This window comes from Triticum dicoccoides, chromosome 3B (genome assembly GCF_002162155.2).
Source record: "Triticum dicoccoides isolate Atlit2015 ecotype Zavitan chromosome 3B, WEW_v2.0, whole genome shotgun sequence".
Classification (NCBI taxonomy): Eukaryota; Viridiplantae; Streptophyta; class Magnoliopsida; order Poales; family Poaceae; genus Triticum; species Triticum dicoccoides.
In genome coordinates, this window is record NC_041385.1 from 501,726,289 (window position 1) to 501,748,143 (window position 21,855).

The 21,855-nt window shown below is 49.6% G+C and overlaps 1 protein-coding gene across 2 annotated transcripts; it reads left to right on the forward strand.

The window, feature by feature from the left end:
- The first annotated feature begins 2,490 nt into the window (after nucleotides 1-2,490).
- Nucleotides 2,491-7,200, forward strand: LOC119276755 (homeobox protein OTX1-like). Of its 2 annotated transcripts, none has more exons than XM_037557901.1 (5): nucleotides 2,491-2,778; nucleotides 3,535-4,113; nucleotides 5,256-5,586; nucleotides 5,699-5,776; nucleotides 6,783-7,200. In XM_037557901.1, the coding sequence occupies exons 1-5, from the start codon at nucleotides 2,684-2,686 to the stop codon at nucleotides 6,984-6,986; spliced, it is 1,287 nt and encodes a 428-aa protein (XP_037413798.1). In that variant the 5' UTR covers nucleotides 2,491-2,683; the 3' UTR covers nucleotides 6,987-7,200. The 2 variants fall into 2 exon arrangements, with proteins under 2 accessions (XP_037413798.1, XP_037413799.1); XM_037557902.1 differs by having other exon boundaries at nucleotides 6,853-7,200.
- The last annotated feature ends 14,655 nt before the right edge of the window (nucleotides 7,201-21,855 follow it).

Consider the following 21,855-nt stretch of genomic DNA (forward strand, 5'->3'; position numbering starts at 1 on the left):
CCTAAAATACTTAATATCTGCAGCAAAGTGATCAGTAGAAAAGTAGTATGATAGTAACAGTAACAGTGGCAATAGTAACAGTAGCAGTTTTGTAGTGATTGTAACGGCAGCAACAACGAAAGTAACTTAGCAAACATCAATATATGAAAAGCGCAGGCATTGGATCGGCGATGGATAATTGCGTTGGATAATGTTCATCATGTAGCAGTGAGCGACACAGAACTAGCTCTAATTCATCAATGTAATGTAGACATGTATTCCGTATATAGTCATAGTGCTTATGGAAAAGAACTTGCATGACATCTTTTGTCATACCCTCCCGTGGCAATGGGGTTCATAAGGAAACTAAGGGATATTAATGCCTCCTTTTAATAGAGAACCGGAACAAAGCATTAGCACTTAGTGAATACATGAACTCCTCAAACTACGGTAATCACCGGAAAGAATCCCAATTATTGTCACCTTGGGGTATGCGGATCATAACACGTAATAGGTGCATATAAATTGCAAGATAGGATCAAGAACACACATATATTCATGAAAACATGATAGGTTTAGATATGAAATCATGACACTCGGGCCCTACTGACAAGCATTAAGCATAACAAAGTCATAGCAATATCAATCTCAGAACATAGTGGATACTAGGGATCAAACCCTAACAAAACTAACTCGATTACATGATAAATCTCATCCAACCCATCACCGTCCAGCAAGCCTACGAAGAAATTACTCACTCCCGACGTTGAGCATCATGAAATTGGTGGTGAGGATGAGTTGGTCATGACGACAGCGACGGATTCCACCCTTCAGAGCCCCGAACAGACTTTATATTAGCCCTCCCGATGAAGAACAGGAGGTGGCGGCGACTCTGTATCATAAAAAAAGGATGAATCCTTCTCTTTGATTTTTTTGGCGAATATGTATATATGGAGTTTGAGTTAGAGTTGCCAGAGGTCCAGGGGGCCCACAAGCCTGGAGGGCGCGCCCCCTGAGCTTGTGGCTCCTGGGTGGCCCCCCCTCTGCTATATTCTTCCGCTGGTATTTTTTAATATATTTCATAAAAGTTCTCCATAAATTTTCAGGTCAATATGAGAACATTGATTTCTGCACAAAAACAACATCATGGCAATTCTGCTGAAAACAACTTCAGCCAGGGCTAGTTCATTCAAATCATGCAAATTAGAGTCCAGAACAGTAGCAAAAGCGTTTGGATAAGTAGATAGGATGGAGACTTATCAGGCACCAGCGACTAGAATGACCGGCTCAGCGCGGCCATGGCTGAACCCTCGAATCATCAGGGCCTGCTGCGTGGCCTTGGCAACGAGGGTTCATTCTCCGAGATTGTGCCTCCTGTCGTGCAGTGCACGGCTTGTACCTTCCTCCGACTAGCCCTCTTTGTTGATTGTATCGCCCGCTGCTTCGGCGTCTGCTCCTTCTTAGGCTGCTTCTTGTGGGTGAAGCGGGGCTTGCCGGCCACGCCGTCGACCGTGGACAACGCGGGCGGGGGGTTTGGCGCGTCGGCCATGGTGAGAGGGCGAGAGGGTTTTGAGAGAGAATGGAGGAAATGGGGTGGATGTGTTACTGTGTGGCGGGGGCAAGTGGAGGACAAGGGCGAACATCGCGCACGTCCGCGCCGACAGAAACCCGACCATATTTGAACCGAAAATGGGTTGCGGGTGGATAAAAAATGGACGCATGTCCGTTTATGCCGACGCGTTGGACTGCGCTTTATGTCTGATTCGATCCAAAACAGACGCATGCTGGCAGAATGGGTCGCGCGATTGGAGTTGCCCTAGCTACGCGTCTCGCAATTCATACACATTATGGAGTCTGCAAGTATAACCACTCTACCAGAGTTTGCCCTAAAAATTCGTCCCCACGGCCAAACGTTGCTGCCTGCTTTGGCTCGCTCCTCGGGTGCGAAAGCCGTGTGTGCCGATCACGACGACGATGCACAACCGCCTGCCTCCTCACGTCCCCCGTCCGCTGCCTATGCGGTATTGGTATGGTCGTACCACCGTACCGTCCATGTGGCGATCCCATCAAACTCGTATCATCCGTTCGTTCAAAACCAAATCGGCGCTCTCTAGTTAATTCGCACACTCATCTGGGAGACCCACCGGCCAGCGACCATATGCCAGGAGATGCACTCCCCGTAGACGTGGCACAGCATAACGCAAATGTAAGTGACTGCCATGTGGGGCTCGAATGACCAAGCTGTAGCAAATTTCTTTCTCAATTTAGTTTGCGGTGACGTCTGTTAGCGACGAGAGCTTGAAGGGCAAGAGAGGAGGCCGCACGGATCTCCCCGGCCTTCGTAGACAAGAAACCCACCGCGAATTCTCCGCAAATCACCACACTGCCACGACCCGACGCGGGGGCAGTTTGGGTAGCCAAATGCGGTGGCAGAACGGTGGATAGGCAGCCCTACCCGAGGGCAAAAGGGGAACGCCGCGAAAGATAAAGCCTCTATTTGGACCCCCGGCTCTGCTCCCATCGCCATTGCTGCTCTCTCTTCTTCCTCCTCCCACCCTGCCTCATCGGCTCCTCTTCTTCTCACAAATTTTCCTCGAAATTTCGTGGCCGCCTCCTGTTCGTTCCTGTAGACGAACGGGAGAGTGATTGCTCAGCGGCAGGAGGAAGGAGCCTGCCTCGACCGGTTGGCCGGAGGCCAATTTTGATGCGTGGCCTCCTCGAGGTCCACGCGATTGGCAGGGACGCCGCGTCGACGAGCTCATCGAAACTGAAGGCCGTTCCCGCATTGGACATGATGAGGTAGCCGGCAGATCTCCGGGTTCTCTCTCCTCTCCCTCTTCTTCGTGCTCTTCTTCCTTCCTTCCATCCGTGTCTGTTTCTGTTTGTGTTCAGATCGACGCGTGCGCTGTTTCTATCTTGCGTGCGTTTGATTTTTGGTTTCGGCTTCTGTTTTCCTTTGGTTGGTGATGGATTTCATCTGTTCGCCTGTCCTCGGCCGCAACTGGCCGGCCTTGTAAATTTCTCACCTTTCATGCGTTTACTTTGTTGTAATCTGGCCGCCGTCGTCTAACTTTCTAGATTTTCCCTTCTTCTTTGGTTTGGTTGATCTGTGCTTTGGTGTTTCGATTCTGAGTATGCCAATTTACACGGTTGCGTTTGGCTCCTGATGATTCGGCGTTCTTAATCTCTGTATATGTGTTTCGCAGTCTTCTCCTTGTGCTCGGAATACTTCCTGGTCGTCTTTTCCGTTCGTTTCCGATGCTCTTGTCCGGCTGTTTGGTCCGGATGATAAGCATCCTGCCGTTTCTTCTTCGCTGCATCCAAGGCTCTCTTCGTGTGAAGATTGGAGTTCCATGGTTCACGTCCGAAGTGTTTTCGTGTTCTTCGCGTTTACCATCCCGGTTCTGCCGGCCGTTGAATTTTGCGGTCGTTTTGTGATCGATCCGGCGTGTTCTTCTTTTCATTTCATCGGCCGCTCCAAGGCGGCCGATTTGCTACTTGCATTTTGTAGCAGATCCCTTTGTCCGGTCAAATCACTAATCTGTGTCGCTGCAGGTACCAAAGGCTCAGCCCGGACTGCCTCCCGCTCGCCAACGGTGGCGGCAGCGGCGGCGTTGCACGCAAGCCGGCCTCGAGATCCTTTAGAGACGACGAAGGACCGGCGGCCGCCAACGACGGTTCCCGACTGGCCTCGTACCTCGCCGCCTCCCAGGCGGACTCCAAGCCGCCGGTGCGGGCGCGCGCACCGCAGCCGCCGGCCGCGCGGAGCCCGGCGCGGGACCACGGCCACCACCACCCCTCCGACTCCTCCGACACGGCTTCCCCAAGCTCCACCGGCGCGGGCTCCGGCCCGGTCGGCGGCGACGTGCTGCTACAGTGGGGGCACAACAAGCGGTCCCGCTGCCGGCGCGACTCCTCCGCGGCGTCCTCGTCGGCGTCGCCGTCCTCGCAGCGTCGGCAGACCCTGGGCAACGGCAAGATCCAGCGGCGCGCGTCGGCGCCGGCGCCGGCGGAGAAGCTGATGCCCCCTCCTCCGGCCACGATCACGCGGGGGTCTAACCTGAGGTCCTCGTCGTCCTTCCCACCCCGCGTCGCCGGAGGAGACGCCAACCACCAGCCTCCCCACCACAGCAGGTACGGTCTCTCCCTCGCGTCCCCGTCTCGTCTCGTGTATCCTGGGTGAGACCCCGCTCCTCCCCTATTTCTCGCCGGTTTTACCCGGCGACCGCGACCTTTTTTCTGTTTCCGCTTCTGCCCCCGAGGAAAGCTACCGGGCCGCTCGGCCATCTTCCCTTGTTCTTGTTGGAGTCGTGGGATCGTGGGCGTTATTTATTCGCTTGGTGTTTTCGGCGTTCGGGTTTGGGTCTCTTTTGGTTTTGGTGAGCTGTGCCGCCCGCCCGCCCGCCCGTCTTTTAGCACCGCAACAAGTGCTGGAGTTGGACGAAAGATTCCTTTCTTTTCCTCCAATTTGAAGTAAGTAGGTTTTTCAAATTTCCACCAATATTTTACATACGTACGTACCGCCTTGATGGCTCGGTGATATGGATCGCTCCATCTCTTCCTAATTTCGTGCCATTTATTTACGTTTTCAAAAGCGATTTTATTATTATTGTGGAAAGTTTCGTGTCTGGATCTGGACGGGCGGTAACTTTACCATCCCTGTCCCTTGACCAATCCGTGGACACGAGGTGACCTAGGGGGCAGCAGCGCCCGTATTTGTCACACATTGCGTGATGCATGGGGGACCCAACTAGATTGCCATATCTGCTCAAATTCCTTTTACTCCAGGGCCAATTTCAGCTTCCGTGGATTGTTCGGCCGATCTAGCCACTAGTACAGTAGATTTCAGCTTCCGTGTAAGCGCGATGATGCTATGAATCTCGCGACATAAAGGGAAAGGGAGTAGCACCGGTAGGGCAGATGGTCATCTCTTCTTCATATAAATATGTGTGCACATCTCTCAACTCCACGATCTGCTTTTCTTTTCTGTATGGATGGATGGGCATCAACAGTAGTAGTTGTAGCACCCCCGCAAGGAAAAAAAAAGCTAGTTCTGGTAGTAGCAGCTTTGCTAGGTTTTGCATATATTTGTATGCATCTCGTTGTGGCAAGAGTCTCCCTCTGGTACTAGTACCACCGATCCACCACCCTACCCACCCTTCTTCCCCTTTACCCCTCAGCAGCCTCCCAACCACCGCCGCATCATCACCAGCAGCACCACGCCACCCCGATCCCATGATTGACGCCATGTTTTCTTCCTTTGGTTGCGCGATCAGGTCCGTTGAGGAGCGATCGGGCGGCGTGCACAAGCGGTCGTCGCCCGACAAGGCGCCGCACCACAAGCCCCCCGCCGCGGAGCATCACATGGATTCCAAGAACGCCCACCACCACCACCACCACCACAGCAACAACCACGACTCGCAGCTGGTGGCCGCCGACAACGGCACGGGCGCCGGCGAGAAGCTGGGCGGGGAGCGGTTGGAGCTTCCCCGGATCTACATCTCGCTGTCCCGCAAGGAGAAGGAGGACGACTTCCTGGTGATGAAGGGCACCAAGCTGCCCCAGAGGCCCAAGAAGCGGGCCAAGAACGTGGACAAGTCGCTCCAAGTATGCATCCATCTACTATCTTATTGTGCTCCTGTAAAAACTGAATCCGATCGGATCTAGCAGTAGCGTTTCTGAAGAGTATCCATGATAACTAACCTGTGTCTTGCTGCAGTTCGTGTTTCCAGGGATGTGGCTCTCGGATTTGACCAAAGGCCGGTATGAGGTGCGAGAGAAGAAATGTGCCAAGAAGGTATAGCAAACAATCAATCAATTCCTAGTTTTCCTTTTCGTTTTCTTTTCTGCTGCAAAGAAAATATATTCTTTTGAGATGGAAAAAAGAATAAGAATAAAGAAAAATTACTACTAGTGGTGATTCAGGTAGGTTGATTGGTTCAGGGCATGTGATTGATGGGCTGCAATGTTAATTAATTAGAGCCTTAAAGCGGGGTTAATTAGTTGCCCCTTTTCTTTTCTTTTGGGAGGATGGTCACGTGGGACCCATGATGACCCGTGATGCGTCTTCGTGTCCTCATTCATGACGGTGCCGAGTTATTTGGCCCCGCTTTATTGCTGTGGACGTGAGGATGCAACCGTGCTAGGCGATCTCCTTGCCCTAACCTCAAGAATCTCCTAGGGTTAAGTAGATTGATCCATCTCTAAAAAAGGTTAAGTAGATTCATCAGCCTGCAAACTGCACTATCATGTGTGGTTTTCCCAAATTAAAAGAGCCAAACCCGGCGGACAACTCAACTGGTACGTACTACTAGTAGTAGCCACAAAAGAAAATTTCCAAGGTCTCTTTGGGAAATGAGGTCCACCTGTCAGCCTCAACTCGCCGTTGGCACTTGTGCCCTTGCAAATGGGCCGATCCAGCGGAAGGGGCCCATGTCGAGACATGTATCTGTCGCTTGCTAGGACCACATGATGGCCCGCCCGGATAGAGCTTGGAATCATAACCATGAAAAAGAGAATAAAACTGAAAGAAGAAGATTTGAAAAGTTTTCACCTTCTATCTGTTGGAATTAGCATCACTGCAAGTTTAATCTCTGCGTTAATGGTAGCACGAGGCACCAACTCCAAATCTCCGAATCTTGTACTAGTAGTTATCTGGAGAAAGGAATCTTGTAACATGAACTCCAGTGTTTAGTCCCGAAAGACTGCATGGTTAAGTCGTGCTTGTGGTGTTAGATACTCTAGCTTATTATTTAAGCACCTATCAGAAGTGACAGTAGTAGTGCTTGTCTTTGTTTCTACAGTGTCTCCCATCAGGTTATCGCTTCGAGCTCGGCACTAACATAAACCTCTGTCTCGTGATCTGGAATGCAGAGGCGAAGAGGGCTGAAGGGGATGGAGAGCATGGACAGCGACTCGGAGTGAAGAGCGCAGAGGAGAGGAGACGGACAAGCAAAGAAGATGGGGATGTCATGTGTGGTGGCCGGGAGCGAGGGGTGTTATGTTAGGAGAAGAAACAAAACCGGTAGAGAGAGCTTAGCCGAAAGGAATGCACGCGACATTTGTAAATGGAGACGGAGGCGGCATAGCCGCAGGCAAGAGTTCGCGTGCGTGCTCGCCTTGCAGACAAATGATGATGATGATGATGCCTCCCCCAGGCTGTTTTTCCTTTTGCGGGGGCTTGGTTCGAAAATCTCGTTTTGAGCTCGAGTGTTTGCGTTTCCTCGGTCTTGTAATTAGTTCCCGCGATGGAGTGGGCTTTGCTTCAAACGACATGGGCCTGGCCCTGATGCACGGCACGCCAACCAAATGCTATGGAACTGGGCCCTCCATGATAAAACAATAAAAGGAAAAACAAGAGGCATCACGAAGACACTGGCTGGGCAACTGGTCCTCCGTTTTGTATTGCATTTCGTTTCCTTGTGTCTTCGCGAACGTCATTACTGTACTGCCGTAGTGGTGTACGCAGGTGGGGGCACTGGTCATAATGCATACGCTACCCGTGGCAGGTTGCGGGTTTGCCGTGAAACGAGGAGCAACTGGTTTTTACCGGCTACCCCAACCCAGGCGCTCTTGATGTGGCTCTGCGACCGTGCATAGTCTCTCCGCCTTCACTTTTTTTTAATCAACCATATATTTTATTAGACAATCTGTTCACAGAGATTACACGTATGGTCACCATACATACGAGACACAAATGCTTGTCAAGCAACTTTGCACAAAGAACTACACAAGAGGTAAAACTACTATTCCACCTTTGCAGAAACTCGTGCCTCGATGAAACATAGTCCACAAATGTCCTTCGCCGCCACCATGGCAACACTGGATAAAGATGAGAACAGCCGCCGTACCAAGATATATGAGAGCACCACCACATACAAAGATGCATTTTGAGCCGATGAAGCGGGTCGCTGCAAGCGACGAGATCGAGTCTTTGTGGCACGTAGGCCGGGGATCTTCCCCGTGGTCACCAGATCTCGACGCCTTCAACTTCATCCTATGTAGTCAAAGAAGAGGAACGTCGCCGTCTGCCATCATCCATGCACCCAACTGCAAGACAGTAAACACAACTACAGTAGCCGACACAACCGCCACCCGCGAGAGTGTCGTCGGCGAACTACCAGACACGAACCTCGCCGGATCCAAAGATCGTCTCTCCGCCTTCACTTGTGGTTGTGGGGACTGCAACGCAGCCTCTTGCACGATGCTCAAATAAACAAGTATCAAGACGCACTTGCACGCCAAGTTCTATCATACTCCCTCAATTCCACAATGTAGTGCGCCCACGCTTCCCGAGATCTAAATTTGATCGTAAATTTAACCAACAAGACCGACTGCGGCGGGAGCAAAAATTATACCACTGAATTTGGAAGCGCGGGCGCATTACATTGTGGAATGGAGGGAGTACTGTATATAGGCAAGTGTCGCCCTGTCGGTGCATTTGAACTTAACTGACAAGATGCTACACCTGCAAGTCTAGTACAGAAATGCAGGTGATCGATCCGGAGCCATTTAGAACAAAGGAACATCGATTTTGTCCGCCTTTTGTCCATTTAGGCCGGCCCAGCGGACACCCATGTCCGCTTTCGTGGTCGGCGCTTGCGTCCAATGCTGGCCTGACTTATTTTTGAGGCTGCGCGAAAAAACACCGCAAACATTCTTTTTTAACATTATGAAAATAGAAAACGTTAAGTAAACATTAACGTCGACCACAAAGGCGGGCGAGAGTCCACGAGTCAACTTTTTAAGTTAAAATATCAAATAAAAGTTAAAACTAGGAGAAGGCGCACTGCCCTATGCGTCCTCCTCGTGGCCGTCGGGACCGGTGAGGTCGATGAGCGTCGGCGCCGAGCCAACCCAGGGGAACGCCATCTCGCAGGCTGTGGCGGTGTCCGCCACTGGCTGTACCACCGCGGGCTGGGCTTGCGCACTCCGGGCAAGGCGCTCCTCTTCCCTCGACTCGCGGCACTCCTCCTCTGCATCGCGCTTCAGCTGCTTGCCCTTGCAGCGCTCCTCCGCCAGTATTTGCTGCCGCCATCGCTAGAGGTAGAGTTGCTCCTGCACCGGCGTCGTCCCGAACCAGATCGGTGGTGCGCCGACCCACTTGGGTACCACCCCGTCCCATGAGTAGCGCTCCGGCTTGATGGGGGTCGGCGCTAGCTAGGCCATGACGGGGGATGGCGGCACGACGTAGTCACTGGCACGGAGAGCGAAATGGCCTCCGCCATGCGCGCCTGGTACGCCGCCTCCTCCTCCTCCGCCTTGCACCACTCGTCCTCCTCGCTTTCATGGAGGGCAGCCACCAACGTCGCCTGGTAGGCGGCCTCCGCCTCTTGGTACTCATCGCGCACAGCGAGGGGTGGCAGCGGGGAGCCAGGCCGCACATCGCGGACGTCGCGCCAACGCTGCTCCTCATGCTCGAACGCGAACCAGACCTCCCAATCGGGAGAGTGTGAGGTGTAAGAGGAGTTTGAGGCACTGCTCAGGCGTCAACAGCTGCCATCAGTGCTGCACCTCCTCCCCGTGCCAATATGAGCATCCAGGTTATAACGCCCTCGATGCGGCTATATCTCCCACGTGTCGAAGCACGACTTAGAGGCATAACCGCATTGAAAGCAATGTCGCAAGTGAGGTAATCTTCACACAACCCATGTAATACATAAGGGAAAGAGATACATAGTTGGCTTACAATCGCCACTTCACACAATTACATAAATAAAGCATTACATCATCCAGATACAATCAAGGTCCGACTACGGAACCAAAATAAAAGAAGAACTCCACATGCAACAAAGGTCCCCGATCGACCCCAACTGGGCTCCACTACTGAGCAACTAGAACGAAACAACACAAAGGGCAAGATCTTCATCGAGCTCCTCCTTGAGCTTGGTTGCGTCACCTGCTCGGTAACATAGGCACCTGCAAACTGGTTTTGGAAGTATCTGTGAGCCACGGGGACTCAGCAATCTCGCACCCGCGAGATCAAGACTATTTAAGCTTATGGGTAAGGTAAAAGTATGAGGTGGAGCTGCAGCAAGCGACTAGCATATATGGTGGCTAACATACGCAAATGAGAGCGAGAAGAGAAGGCAAAGCACGATCGATAAAGGTATGATCAAGAAGTGATCCTGGACTACCTACGTCAAGCATAACTCCAACAACCGTGTTCACTCTCCGGACTCCGCCGGAAAGAGACCATCACGGTTACACACGCGGTTGATGTATTTTAATTAAGGTCAACTTCGGGTTTTCTACAACCGGACGTTAACAAATTCCCATCTGCCCATAACCGCGGGCACGGCTTTCGAAAGATAATACCCTGCAGGGGTGTCCCAACTTAGCCCATGACAAGCTCTCACGGTCAACGAAGGAATAGACCTCCACCCGAGACATTCCGATCAGACTCGGTATCCCGGTACAACAAGACATTTCGACAGGGTAAAACTAAACCAGCAACACCGCCCGAATGTGCCGACAAATCCCGATAGGAGCTGCACATATCTCTTTCTCAGGGCACACTCAGATGAGACTAGCTACGAGTAAAACCAACCCTCAAGTTTCCCCGAGGTGGCCCCGCAGGCAGCTCAGTTCGGACCAACACTCAGAGGAGCACTGGCCCGGGGGGGTTAGAATAAAGATGACCCTTGAGTCTGCAGAACCCAAGGGAAGGTGGTAGGTTGTTAGCGCAAATGGTAAAACCAATGTTGGGCATTGCTGGAGGAGCTTTACTTAAGGCGAACTGTCAAGGGGTTCCCATTATAGCCCAACCGTGTAAGGAACACAAAATCCGGGAACATAACACCGATATGACGGAAACTAGGGCGGCAAGAGTGGAACAAAACACCAGGCATAAGGCCGAGCCTTCCACCCTTTACCAAGTATATAGATGCATTAATTAAGTAAGATATATTGTGATATCCCAACAAGTAAACATGTTCCAACAAGGAACAACATCTCCATGTTCCAACAAGGAACAAACTTCAATCTTCACCTGCAACTAACAACGCTATAAGAGGGGCTGAGCAAAGCGGTAACATAGCCAATCAATGGTTTGCTAGGACATGGTGGGTTAGAGGTTTGACATGGCAATTTGGGAGGCTGACAAGCAAATGGTAGGCATCGTAGCATTGGCATAGCAAGAGCGAGCAAACTAGCATAGCAAAGATAGTAGTGATTTCGAGGGTATGATCATCTTGCCTGAGATCCCGCAAGGAAGAAGAACGAATCCAAGAAGAAGACAAACGGTCGTAGTTGAACGGATCCTCACAAACGCGACGTTATCGGAACCAACCCGAAGAAGCAATCACCGGAAAAGAAGCACACAACATAGTAAATAACCAACACATCAACATGGCATGATGCACAAACGAGTATGATGCATGTCCGGTTTAATGAAGCATGGCATGGCAAAGTGCAACAAACAATACTACAAGTTAAATGGAGCTCAATATGCAACGAGGTGCATGTTGACGGAACACCACATCAATTATTTAGTTCTCTCTCGGTTATGCTATCCAACAATATTAACTGTTATTAAACATGGCAAGAGGTGAGGCATAATTAAACTAACAATACCATCTAAACAATTTAAATGGGGCCGGATATAAAAACAACAAATCCGGTAAATCCCCATATGCATTTAGCAATTTAAAGCAACACCAATTTTAAGCATTTTAATTGTTATTATCATGATGCAGATGACATATACCAGTTTATGCAATTTTTATGAAAATGTTGACATAAGCATGTTATGAAGCATTTGGTCACCATGGCGGAACAAAAAGGGTGCCACGGCGGCGAAACAAAAATGGTGCCACGGCAACATTCCGGTTCCGGTAGCTCATGGAGATACCGGTGCAAAAGGAGGCGTGCGGATGTGCGCAACATGCTAGAGATGGTGGGGTGCTCCCGACTACCGGGTTCCCACGGGACGGTGGCACGGCAAAAGAGGGGCATCGCAAGGACGATTCGATCACGGTGCAAAACTCGAGCATCTCATTCAACACATGCAATCGGTCCACGGCGATCGTTCTCGGCGGTTATACCTTCGAAGCGTGCATTTTTGGAGCGGTTCGAGTCGTCGAGGGAAGTAGACGTTCACGGGCGTCGTGGAAGTAGTGGTACACGTTCGTTTTCGGAGAGGTACTTGACGAATCCAACATCTTCGGGGCGACGGTAGTGGTTCACGGCGAAATGCACGTCGACGGTAGTCGTTCTAGGCAGGAAACAGTAGTTGTACACGGGTCTTCGGCGTCGAGGTACTTGGCGTTCCAAAACAGAGCAACACCAAAAGGCCTAGGGTCTTGGCGATGTAGATGAACACGAGGTCCGGCCCGGGGCTGGTCTTGGCCTTGGCGTTCCTGGTCGATGAGGGCGAGCGGAGGCGCATCCTCCTCCCTGCTCGAACAAGGCAGAGGCGGGGCATGGGGCTGCTCCTGCAAAGGGGCGACGGGAGCCGGACGGTGGCGCTCGGGGATGGCTGAGGCGGAACCAGATGGCGAGGCGGCAAGCTTGGCGCGGGCGCCGGGGCCGCCGGAGTTGGCCGAGCTCGGGGACGAGCTCCTGGCTGGCAAGGGGAGCGAGGAGCGCGGGACGGCAGCCAGCAGCGGCTCCTGTGGCCGGCGGGCGGAGGTCCAGGAGAGGTGGAGAAGTGGTGGCGCGGGCGAGGAGGAGGCCGCAGGTGAGGGAGGAGGCGGCTCTGGTCGGTGGGTCGAGGGACTTGGCCGGCGGCGCGGCTCGATGCAGAAGGGGCCCGAGCGAAGCTGCTCCATGGCGAGGCGACGACGTAGGAGGAGGTCGGGCAGGGCTTGGCGCGCAGAGCTTGGCGGCGACCATGGCGCCATGGGGATCGGGCTGTGAGGCCATGGCGAAGGAGAGGCGAGCTCCTGGCGCTGGCTGCGGGGTGCTATGCGGGTGTGTGTGTGTGCGCGGCGGCGGTAGGAAACAGAGGAGGAGAGGGATCGAGGGAGGAGCGAGACGAGGGAGAGATCGATGTGCGGGGCTTCTCCCTGGCGGCGGTGGACGAACGAGGGAGTGAGGGGAGATGCGAGGGGATCGGGCTAGGTTAGAGGGTTAGGTGGGCCGGGGAAGTGGGCCTTGGAGCCGGCTAGGTTAGATGCAGCTGGGCCCAAATGGCCTGCTGGGCTCCCTTCTCTCCCTCTCTTGATTCTACTCTTAACAAAAACAGAGACAAAAAAATAGGAGAAAGGAAAAGAGAGAAGAGAAGGTTAGAGGAAGAATTTGGGCACGGAGATAATTTTTTCGGACTCGCAAAAATGAGTTTGTTCCGAGAAAAATAGAAAGGCCATGATTGAAAGATTAAATTCAAACTCATTTGAAATTCAAATGGGTTTGAACTAGGATAGGTTTTTCGAAGTGCCCAAAAATGTTGAGAAATTAGGTGAAGCTCCGGAAAATGATGAGAGGACAAGTGGCAAAGTTAGAGGCCAAGAGTTGAAATAATAAAAGGCATTGGGATTTTTGCAAGTGTGTTAAGGTAATTCCACATAATGGGAATAATTACTATAGCTCTCTACATATCGAGAGGATAAGTTGTAAAGAGAATCACCATGTGAAATCCCTCGATTTAAATGGATCGAAGATCCATACGATTTATTTAGTTGAGTTTTTAAAAAAAAAATGACATGATGGCATGATGCAATGCAAATGATGCAACAAACAAAACAAATCACACGACGAAACTCGGAGTAGCTGGAAGTCTTCTGGAGCGTCGGTCTCGGGGCGTTACAACACTCCACCACTACAAGAGGATCTCGTCCCGAGATCTAGGATGGCACCGGAGAGAAACGGAAGAGGAGGAGAAGAGGTAAAACTAAGTTGCTTCTTCGACAAAAGAGTGAAACCAAAGAACCTTGAGAGGTTGAAAAAATTGAAAGAAAGAATACAAAGGAGATGAACGAGATTGCAAACAATCCGTTAGAAAGAGGAACAAGGAACATTACGAGAACTTGAAGGTTGCAAAGCTATGAATGACGAGTACAATGGACAAGAAGGAATTGAAATCACTCTGGTTGAAACGAGATAAACAAGGAACAAGGAAGATCAAAATCGGACAGCACTCCGGTTGAAAAGAGATGCAAGACTTGATAAGATGAAAAAGAACTTGAAAGAAAAAGGCAGGACACTCCGGTTAAAACTAGATAGAGAAGGAATAAGATTGATATAATTTGGGCAGCACTCCGACTGAAAGAAGGAAAACTTGATAAAAATAAAAAGAACTTGAAGAGATGACACAACACTCCGGTTAACTGGATAAGCAAGAAAAGAAGACGATCCTCACCAAACGAGGTGATGTGTGAAGAGCATAACATCACAATGCCTCCGTAACGAAAGAATAGAAGTTAGACCGTTGGGATAAAGGGACGGAGAAGAAAATGACAACTTCTACCACAATTGAATTTGGAAGAGCCTCCTTAAAAAGAAGGATTGAACGGAGTTGTTGGAAAACCAACAACGAAACGAAAAGAATAAGCTTGTAGTGGTCTTATGGAAACATCTCAAAATTATGAGGTGACAAACGGCCACTAACGGAAACAATTGCTTGAGATTAACGAAGAGATGAACACTTCTTCCACCAAGATGATAAAGAGATAACTTGGATCATTGGCAAGCACCACAAATAGCAACATACCTTAGGGAAGGCTTTAGGTGGAATATAACCCAAGATAATTCCAACGAATAGGTTGATGGATTTAAAATATCTCATTCTTGACAACATGTGAGTCATGAAACATGAATGAAACTGTCAAAATGACATAACACCACCTCAAAAGATAAGGTCGAAAGAATTGCACTCCGGATTACAAGAAGAAGACTGCTTAAGCTCCTTAAAAGAATCTCGATGAAAACTTCAAGAAGGAAATAAATCCTTGATGAACCATCATGTAGAACCTCCATGAAGAACTCCGGTAACAAAAAGATGATCCAATGGAAGGAAAAAGAAGTTGAAAACACAAGGTGAAACCTTGCAGTGATTTAGATGGATCTCCGTGATAATTAGAGCTTGGAACTCCGGGAAAAAGAGAAGATGAAACAAATGAAACCGAGAATTTTAAGGGCCTCCGGAATAAAGAATTAATCACTTGGATGAACAAGAATAAGAATTATGTTATGCTTATCCTTCACCAATTAAATTGATGACAATCAACGGATTTGGCATACTACTTATTCTTGTAGAAATGATTAAAAGAGATATATCAAAACTTGAGAAGGTCTTCAACGAACCACCGGTAGGATTGGAACAACAAATGAATTGATATGATGAACAAGGAAGAGAGATCTTGAAAGAACCACGGTAAAAATTGAAAAGGACGAATAAAAGGTAACGAATCACCGGAAGAATTTGCAAATGAACGAGGATGCTTGAGAGGATTTAGATACATGAGAGCGCAGAGATCACGAGCTGATTAGAGATCACTTGATGCACCGGTAAAATTGGAGAGTGATAACTGAAAGCTGAGAATGAATAATCCCGAAATGATGGCCTTCAGAGAATCAAACTGAAAAGACTCCTGAATTTGCACCGGATGGATAAAAAGAATATCTCACAATCGCAAATAATTATGAGAGGATGGCAACAAGCTAGAATCACGAATCTCTGAGAGAGCGGATAGATATGGAGGAAAAATCTTCATCGGTCTTCAATATCTGAGAATGACGATGAGAAACACCACCAAGAATTATTTAGACACTCCGGAAGAATCCAAACGAAGAGGTTGAGCCAACGGTGAAGAGAATTTGAAAGATCTTGGAGAAAACATTTGACTGATGATAAATCATTCTTACGTCAAACTTGGAGAAGAATTTAGGATAGCTCTGGGAAAATAGAAGAGTCAGGTAAGATCCTGGGAAAAGACCTGTGGGTTAGGGCCCACTCAAAAGAACACCGTTGAACAATTTGAAGAGAGATAATGCACCGGTTGAATTAAATGACTTGAATGAGATACCAATCTCGAAAGAGCTTGAACGAATGCAGAGTGGAAACACGAATCTTCGAGATATCTTGAGCACTCCAGAACAATTTAATAGCGAGAGATGGATGATTAAGAGGTGCACCGGCATAAGAAAAGCATTGGAGAAAAAAAAGAAAAGGAGTATGCTTAATACCAAAGCTTGAATTAAATCCACCGGAGAAGAAAAGAACGAGGAATGACGAACTTGAAGCTCCATTAGAATCTTCATGAGAATCACCGGATAAGAACATTGACGGAAAAGAATGGAGAAACTTCCCATCAATAAAATGGATACTTGAAGAAGAAATCTTAGTCCTTGAAGAAAAACAAAAGGGAGGGAGGGTGGGAAAAACAAAGGCAACTTGGAGACGGATGAAACAAACACCGTTGAGAAGAAGTGATAAATGATCTTGCAAATGTTGACGTGAACGGATCCACTTGAGGAGAGACACACCGGTTGAAAAGGATTGACATGACAATCTCGATTGTCGAGAAGGATTGGTATTCACATCGGAGTATGAGAACACCATTTCGGAAAGGTATGGAATCAACACTTGACATTGAAGCAACTCGAATACCACAACTCAAAACAAAAACAAAGGATTGGCTTGCAAAATAAGCCAGAACAAACATATGATAGAGATTTCGTCCGAAGTTTTCGTGGTGGGGCCTACACGGGCTCGAGTGTACAGCACCATCATGTACAAGGCAGTGCACATGACATACGAAGCGTCCCCGAGTCAGCATAGCCAAGGACTCTTTAAGACACAACGAGACCACTATAAAATCGACCGTGAATAGGCGGACCACTAGACGTCGAACCCCAATTTCATATCATACATCTGTCGGAAAGATATCCTAAGAGCTACTTGAATTCCCACCTATGAAACTCCCGAAATTTTCCGGTTATGCAATCAGGTGTTGGGGATACAGGGGAAGCATAATATCTCACCCAAACTAGCAAATCCTACATCCAGCTGTATCCATCCTTCAACACATAACCAAGAAACCTTCGGAAATCATCTACCTCAACCTTCGAAAATCATCCGTTATACAAGTCATGGCAATACTCCCGTACTCACCTCAGTACTGGGTTATCGGGGTTATCTCACCAACAACTGCATAAAAGAGATTTTCGATGTCGGCGTACTAAACTCAGGTATTCCAGAACTGCAACGATAAAATTATGACGACAACACCTCAGAGCTCAACTCCCCGGGACACTTCCACTAAACCCCTGACAGGAGGCACCAAGATAATGTTCTCATCATAAAACCATCGGAACGATTCCAAGATACCCGCGTGATCCTAAATTTTTTTTTAGTGAAATTTGAGAAGAGAAGAGTCAAAACTCTACGTCAGGATGCCTTACCAGAGCGATGAAGAGACTGGGGAGTAAAAAGAATTCCTAACTCTCCGATATATATATAATCCTAAATGACTCAAAATATTTTTCTAGACACAACTCGGCCGCTAAAAACGATCAAGCAGTGGGGCTCCTAAGGTCGGGGAAGGCTCTGATTACCAACTTATAACGCCCTCGATGCGGCTATATCTCCCACGTGTCGAAGCACGACTTAGAGGCATAACCGCATTGAAAGCAATGTCGCAAGTGAGGTAATCTTCACACAACCCATGTAATACATAAGGGAAAGAGATACATAGTTGGCTTACAATCGCCACTTCACACAATTACATAAATAAAGCATTACATCATCCAGATACAATCAAGGTCCGACTACGGAACCAAAATAAAAGAAGAACTCCACATGCAACAAAGGTCCCCGATCGACCCCAACTGGGCTCCACTACTGAGCAACTAGAACGAAACAACACAAAGGGCAAGATCTTCATCGAGCTCCTCCTTGAGCTTGGTTGCGTCACCTGCTCAGTAACATAGGCACCTGCAAACTGGTTTTGGAAGTATCTGTGAGCCACGGGGACTCAGCAATCTCGCACCCGCGAGATCAAGACTATTTAAGCTTATGGGTAAGGTAAAAGTATGAGGTGGAGCTGCAGCAAGCGACTAGCATATATGGTGGCTAACATACGCAAATGAGAGCGAGAAGAGAAGGCAAAGCACGGTCGATAAAGGTATGATCAAGAAGTGATCCTGGACTACCTACGTCAAGCATAACTCCAACAACCGTGTTCACTCTCCGGACTCCGCCGGAAAGAGACCATCACGGTTACACACGCGGTTGATGTATTTTAATTAAGGTCAACTTCGGGTTTTCTACAACCGGACGTTAACAAATTCCCATCTGCCCATAACCACGGGCACGGCTTTCGAAAGATAATACCCTGCAGGGGTGTCCCAACTTAGCCCATGACAAGCTCTCACGGTCAACGAAGGAATAGACCTCCACCCGAGACATTCCGATCAGACTCGGTATCCCGGTACAACAAGACATTTCGACAGGGTAAAACTAAACCAGCAACACCGCCCGAATGTGCCGACAAATCCCGATAGGAGCTGCACATATCTCTTTCTCAGGGCACACTCAGATGAGACTAGCTACGAGTAAAACCAACCCTCAAGTTTCCCCGAGGTGGCCCCGCAGGCAGCTCAGTTCGGACCAACACTCAGAGGAGCACTGGCCCGGGGTTAGAATAAAGATGACCCTTGAGTCTGCAGAACCCAAGGGAAGGTGGTAGGTTGTTAGCGCAAATGGTAAAACCAATGTTGGGCATTGCTGGAGGAGCTTTACTTAAGGCGAACTGTCAAGGGGTTCCCATTATAGCCCAACCGTGTAAGGAACGCAAAATCCGGGAACATAACACCGATATGACGGAAACTAGGGCGGCAAGAGTGGAACAAAACACCAGGCATAAGGCCGAGCCTTCCACCCTTTACCAAGTATATAGATGCATTAATTAAGTAAGATATATTGTGATATCCCAACAAGTAAACATGTTCCAACAAGGAACAACATCTCCATGTTCCAACAAGGAACAAACTTCAATCTTCACCTGCAACTAACAACGCTATAAGAGGGGCTGAGCAAAGCGGTAACATAGCCAATCAACGGTTTGCTAGGACATGGTGGGTTAGAGGTTTGACATGGCAATTTGGGAGGCTGACAAGCAAATGGTAGGCATCGTAGCATTGGCATAGCAAGAGCGAGCAAACTAGCATAGCAAAGATAGTAGTGATTTCGAGGGTATGATCATCTTGCCTGAGATCCCGCAAGGAAGAAGAACGAATCCAAGAAGAAGACAAACGGTCGTAGTTGAACGGATCCTCACAAATGCGACGTTATCGGAACCAACCCGAAGAAGCAATCACCGGAAAAGAAGCACACAACATAGTAAATAACCAACACATCAACATGGCATGATGCACAAACGAGTATGATGCATGTCCGGTTTAATGAAGCATGGCATGGCAAAGTGCAACAAACAATACTACAAGTTAAATGGAGCTCAATATGCAACGAGGTGCATGTTGACGGAACACCACATCAATTATTTAGTTCTCTCTCGGTTATGCTATCCAACAATATTAACTGTTATTAAACATGGCAAGAGGTGAGGCATAATTAAACTAACAATACCATCTAAACAATTTAAATGGGGCCGGATATAAAAACAACAAATCCGGTAAATCCCCATATGCATTTAGCAATTTAAAGCAACACCAATTTTAAGCATTTTAATTGTTATTATCATGATGCAGATGACATATACCAGTTTATGCAATTTTTATGAAAATGTTGACATAAGCATGTTATGAAGCATTTGGTCACCATGGCGGAACAAAAAGGGTGCCACGGCGGCGAAACAAAAATGGTGCCACGGCAACATTCCGGTTCCGGTAGCTCATGGAGATACCGGTGCAAAAGGAGGCGTGCGGATGTGCGCAACATGCTAGAGATGGTGGGGTGCTCCCGACTACCGGGTTCCCACGGGACGGTGGCACGGCAAAAGAGGGGCATCGCAAGGACGATTCGATCACGGTGCAAAACTCGAGCATCTCATTCAACACATGCAATCGGTCCACGGCGATCGTTCTCGGCGGTTATAACTTCGAAGCGTGCATTTTTGGAGCGGTTCGAGTCGTCGAGGGAAGTAGACGTTCACGGGCGTTGTGGAAGTAGTGGTACACGTTCGTTTTCGGAGAGGTACTTGACGAATCCAACATCTTCGGGGCGACGGTAGTGGTTCACGGCGAAATGCACGTCGACGGTAGTCGTTCTAGGCAGGAAACAGTAGTTGTACACAGGTCTTCGGCGTCGAGGTACTTGGCGTTCCAAAACAGAGCAACACCAAAAGGCCTAGGGTCTTGGCGATGTAGATGAACACGAGGTCCGGCCCGGGGCTGGTCTTGGCCTTGGCGTTCCTGGTCGATGAGGGCGAGCGGAGGCGCATCCTCCTCCCTGCTCGAACAAGGCAGAGGCGGGGCATGGGGCTGCTCCTGCAAAGGGGCGACGGGAGCCGGACGGTGGCGCTCGGGGATGGCTGAGGCGGAACCAGATGGCGAGGCGGCAAGCTTGGCGCGGGCGCCGGGGCCGCCGGAGTTGGCCGAGCTCGGGGACGAGCTCCTGGCTGGCAAGGGGAGCGAGGAGCGCGGGACGGCAGCCATCAGCGGCTCCTGTGGCCGGCGGGCGGAGGTCCAGGAGAGGTGGAGAAGTGGTGGCGCGGGCGAGGAGGAGGCCGCAGGTGAGGGAGGAGGCGGCTCTGGTCGGTGGGTCGAGGGACTTGGCCGGCGGCGCGGCTCGATGCAGAAGGGGCCCGAGCGAAGCTGCTCCATGGCGAGGCGACGGCGTAGGAGGAGGTCGGGCAGGGCTTGGCGCGCAGAGCTTGGCGGCGACCATGGCGCCATGGGGATCGGGCTGTGAGGCCATGGCGAAGGAGAGGCGAGCTCCTGGCGCTGGCTGCGGGGTGCTATGCGGGTGTGTGTGTGCGCGGCGGCGGTAGGAAACAGAGGAGGAGAGGGATCGAGGGAGGAGCGAGACGAGGGAGAGATCGATGTGCGGGGCTTCTCCCTGGCGGCGGTGGACGAACGAGGGAGTGAGGGGAGATGCGAGGGGATCGGGCTAGGTTAGAGGGTTAGGTGGGCCGGGGAAGTGGGCCTTGGAGCCGGCTAGGTTAGATGCAGCTGGGCCCAAATGGCCTGCTGGGCTCCCTTCTCTCCCTCTCTTGATTCTACTCTTAACAAAAACAGAGACAAAAAAATAGGAGAAAGGAAAAGAGAGAAGAGAAGGTTAGAGGAAGAATTTGGGCACGGAGATAATTTTTCCGGACTCGCAAAAATGAGTTTGTTCCGAGAAAAATAGAAAGGCCATGATTGAAAGATTAAATTCAAACTCATTTGAAATTCAAATGGGTTTGAACTAGGATAGGTTTTTCGAAGTGCCCAAAAATGTTGAGAAATTAGGTGAAGCTCCGGAAAATGATGAGAGGACAAGTGGCAAAGTTAGAGGCCAAGAGTTGAAATAATAAAAGGCATTGGGATTTTTGCAAGTGTGTTAAGGTAATTCCACATAATGGGAATAATTACTATAGCTCTCTACATATCGAGAGGATAAGTTGTAAAGAGAATCACCATGTGAAATCCCTCGATTTAAATGGATCGAAGATCCATACGATTTATTTAGTTGAGTTTTTTTTAAAAAAAATGACATGATGGCATGATGCAATGCAAATGATGCAACAAACAAAACAAATCACACGACGAAACTCGGAGTAGCTGGAAGTCTTCTGGAGCGTCGGTCTCGGGGGTTCCGGGGGTACCGGGTACGTATCGGGTCACCGCAAGGGGTTCTAGGCATCCCCCCGACAACTACATGGGCATTTTGGGCCAAGAGTGGGACAGACCAGCCCCTAAGGGGCTGGTGCACCCCATGTAGGCCGAAATAGAGGGGGGGGGGAGGACAGAGGAGAAGAGAGAAAGGAAGGGGAG

What these genes read in the sequence shown, in the direction of transcription:
- LOC119276755 (XM_037557901.1), top strand. Translation starts at nt 2,684, where the DNA reads ATGCGTGGCCTCCTCGAGGTCCACGCGATTGGCAGGGACGCCGCGTCG. An exon ending in ACGTGGACAAGTCGCTCCAA is followed by an intron (nt 5,587 to 5,698) that starts GTATGCATCCAT and finishes GTCTTGCTGCAG; the next exon opens with TTCGTGTTTCCAGGGATGTG. An exon ending in AGAAGAAATGTGCCAAGAAG is followed by an intron (nt 5,777 to 6,782) that starts GTATAGCAAACA and finishes TTGTTTCTACAG; the next exon opens with TGTCTCCCATCAGGTTATCG.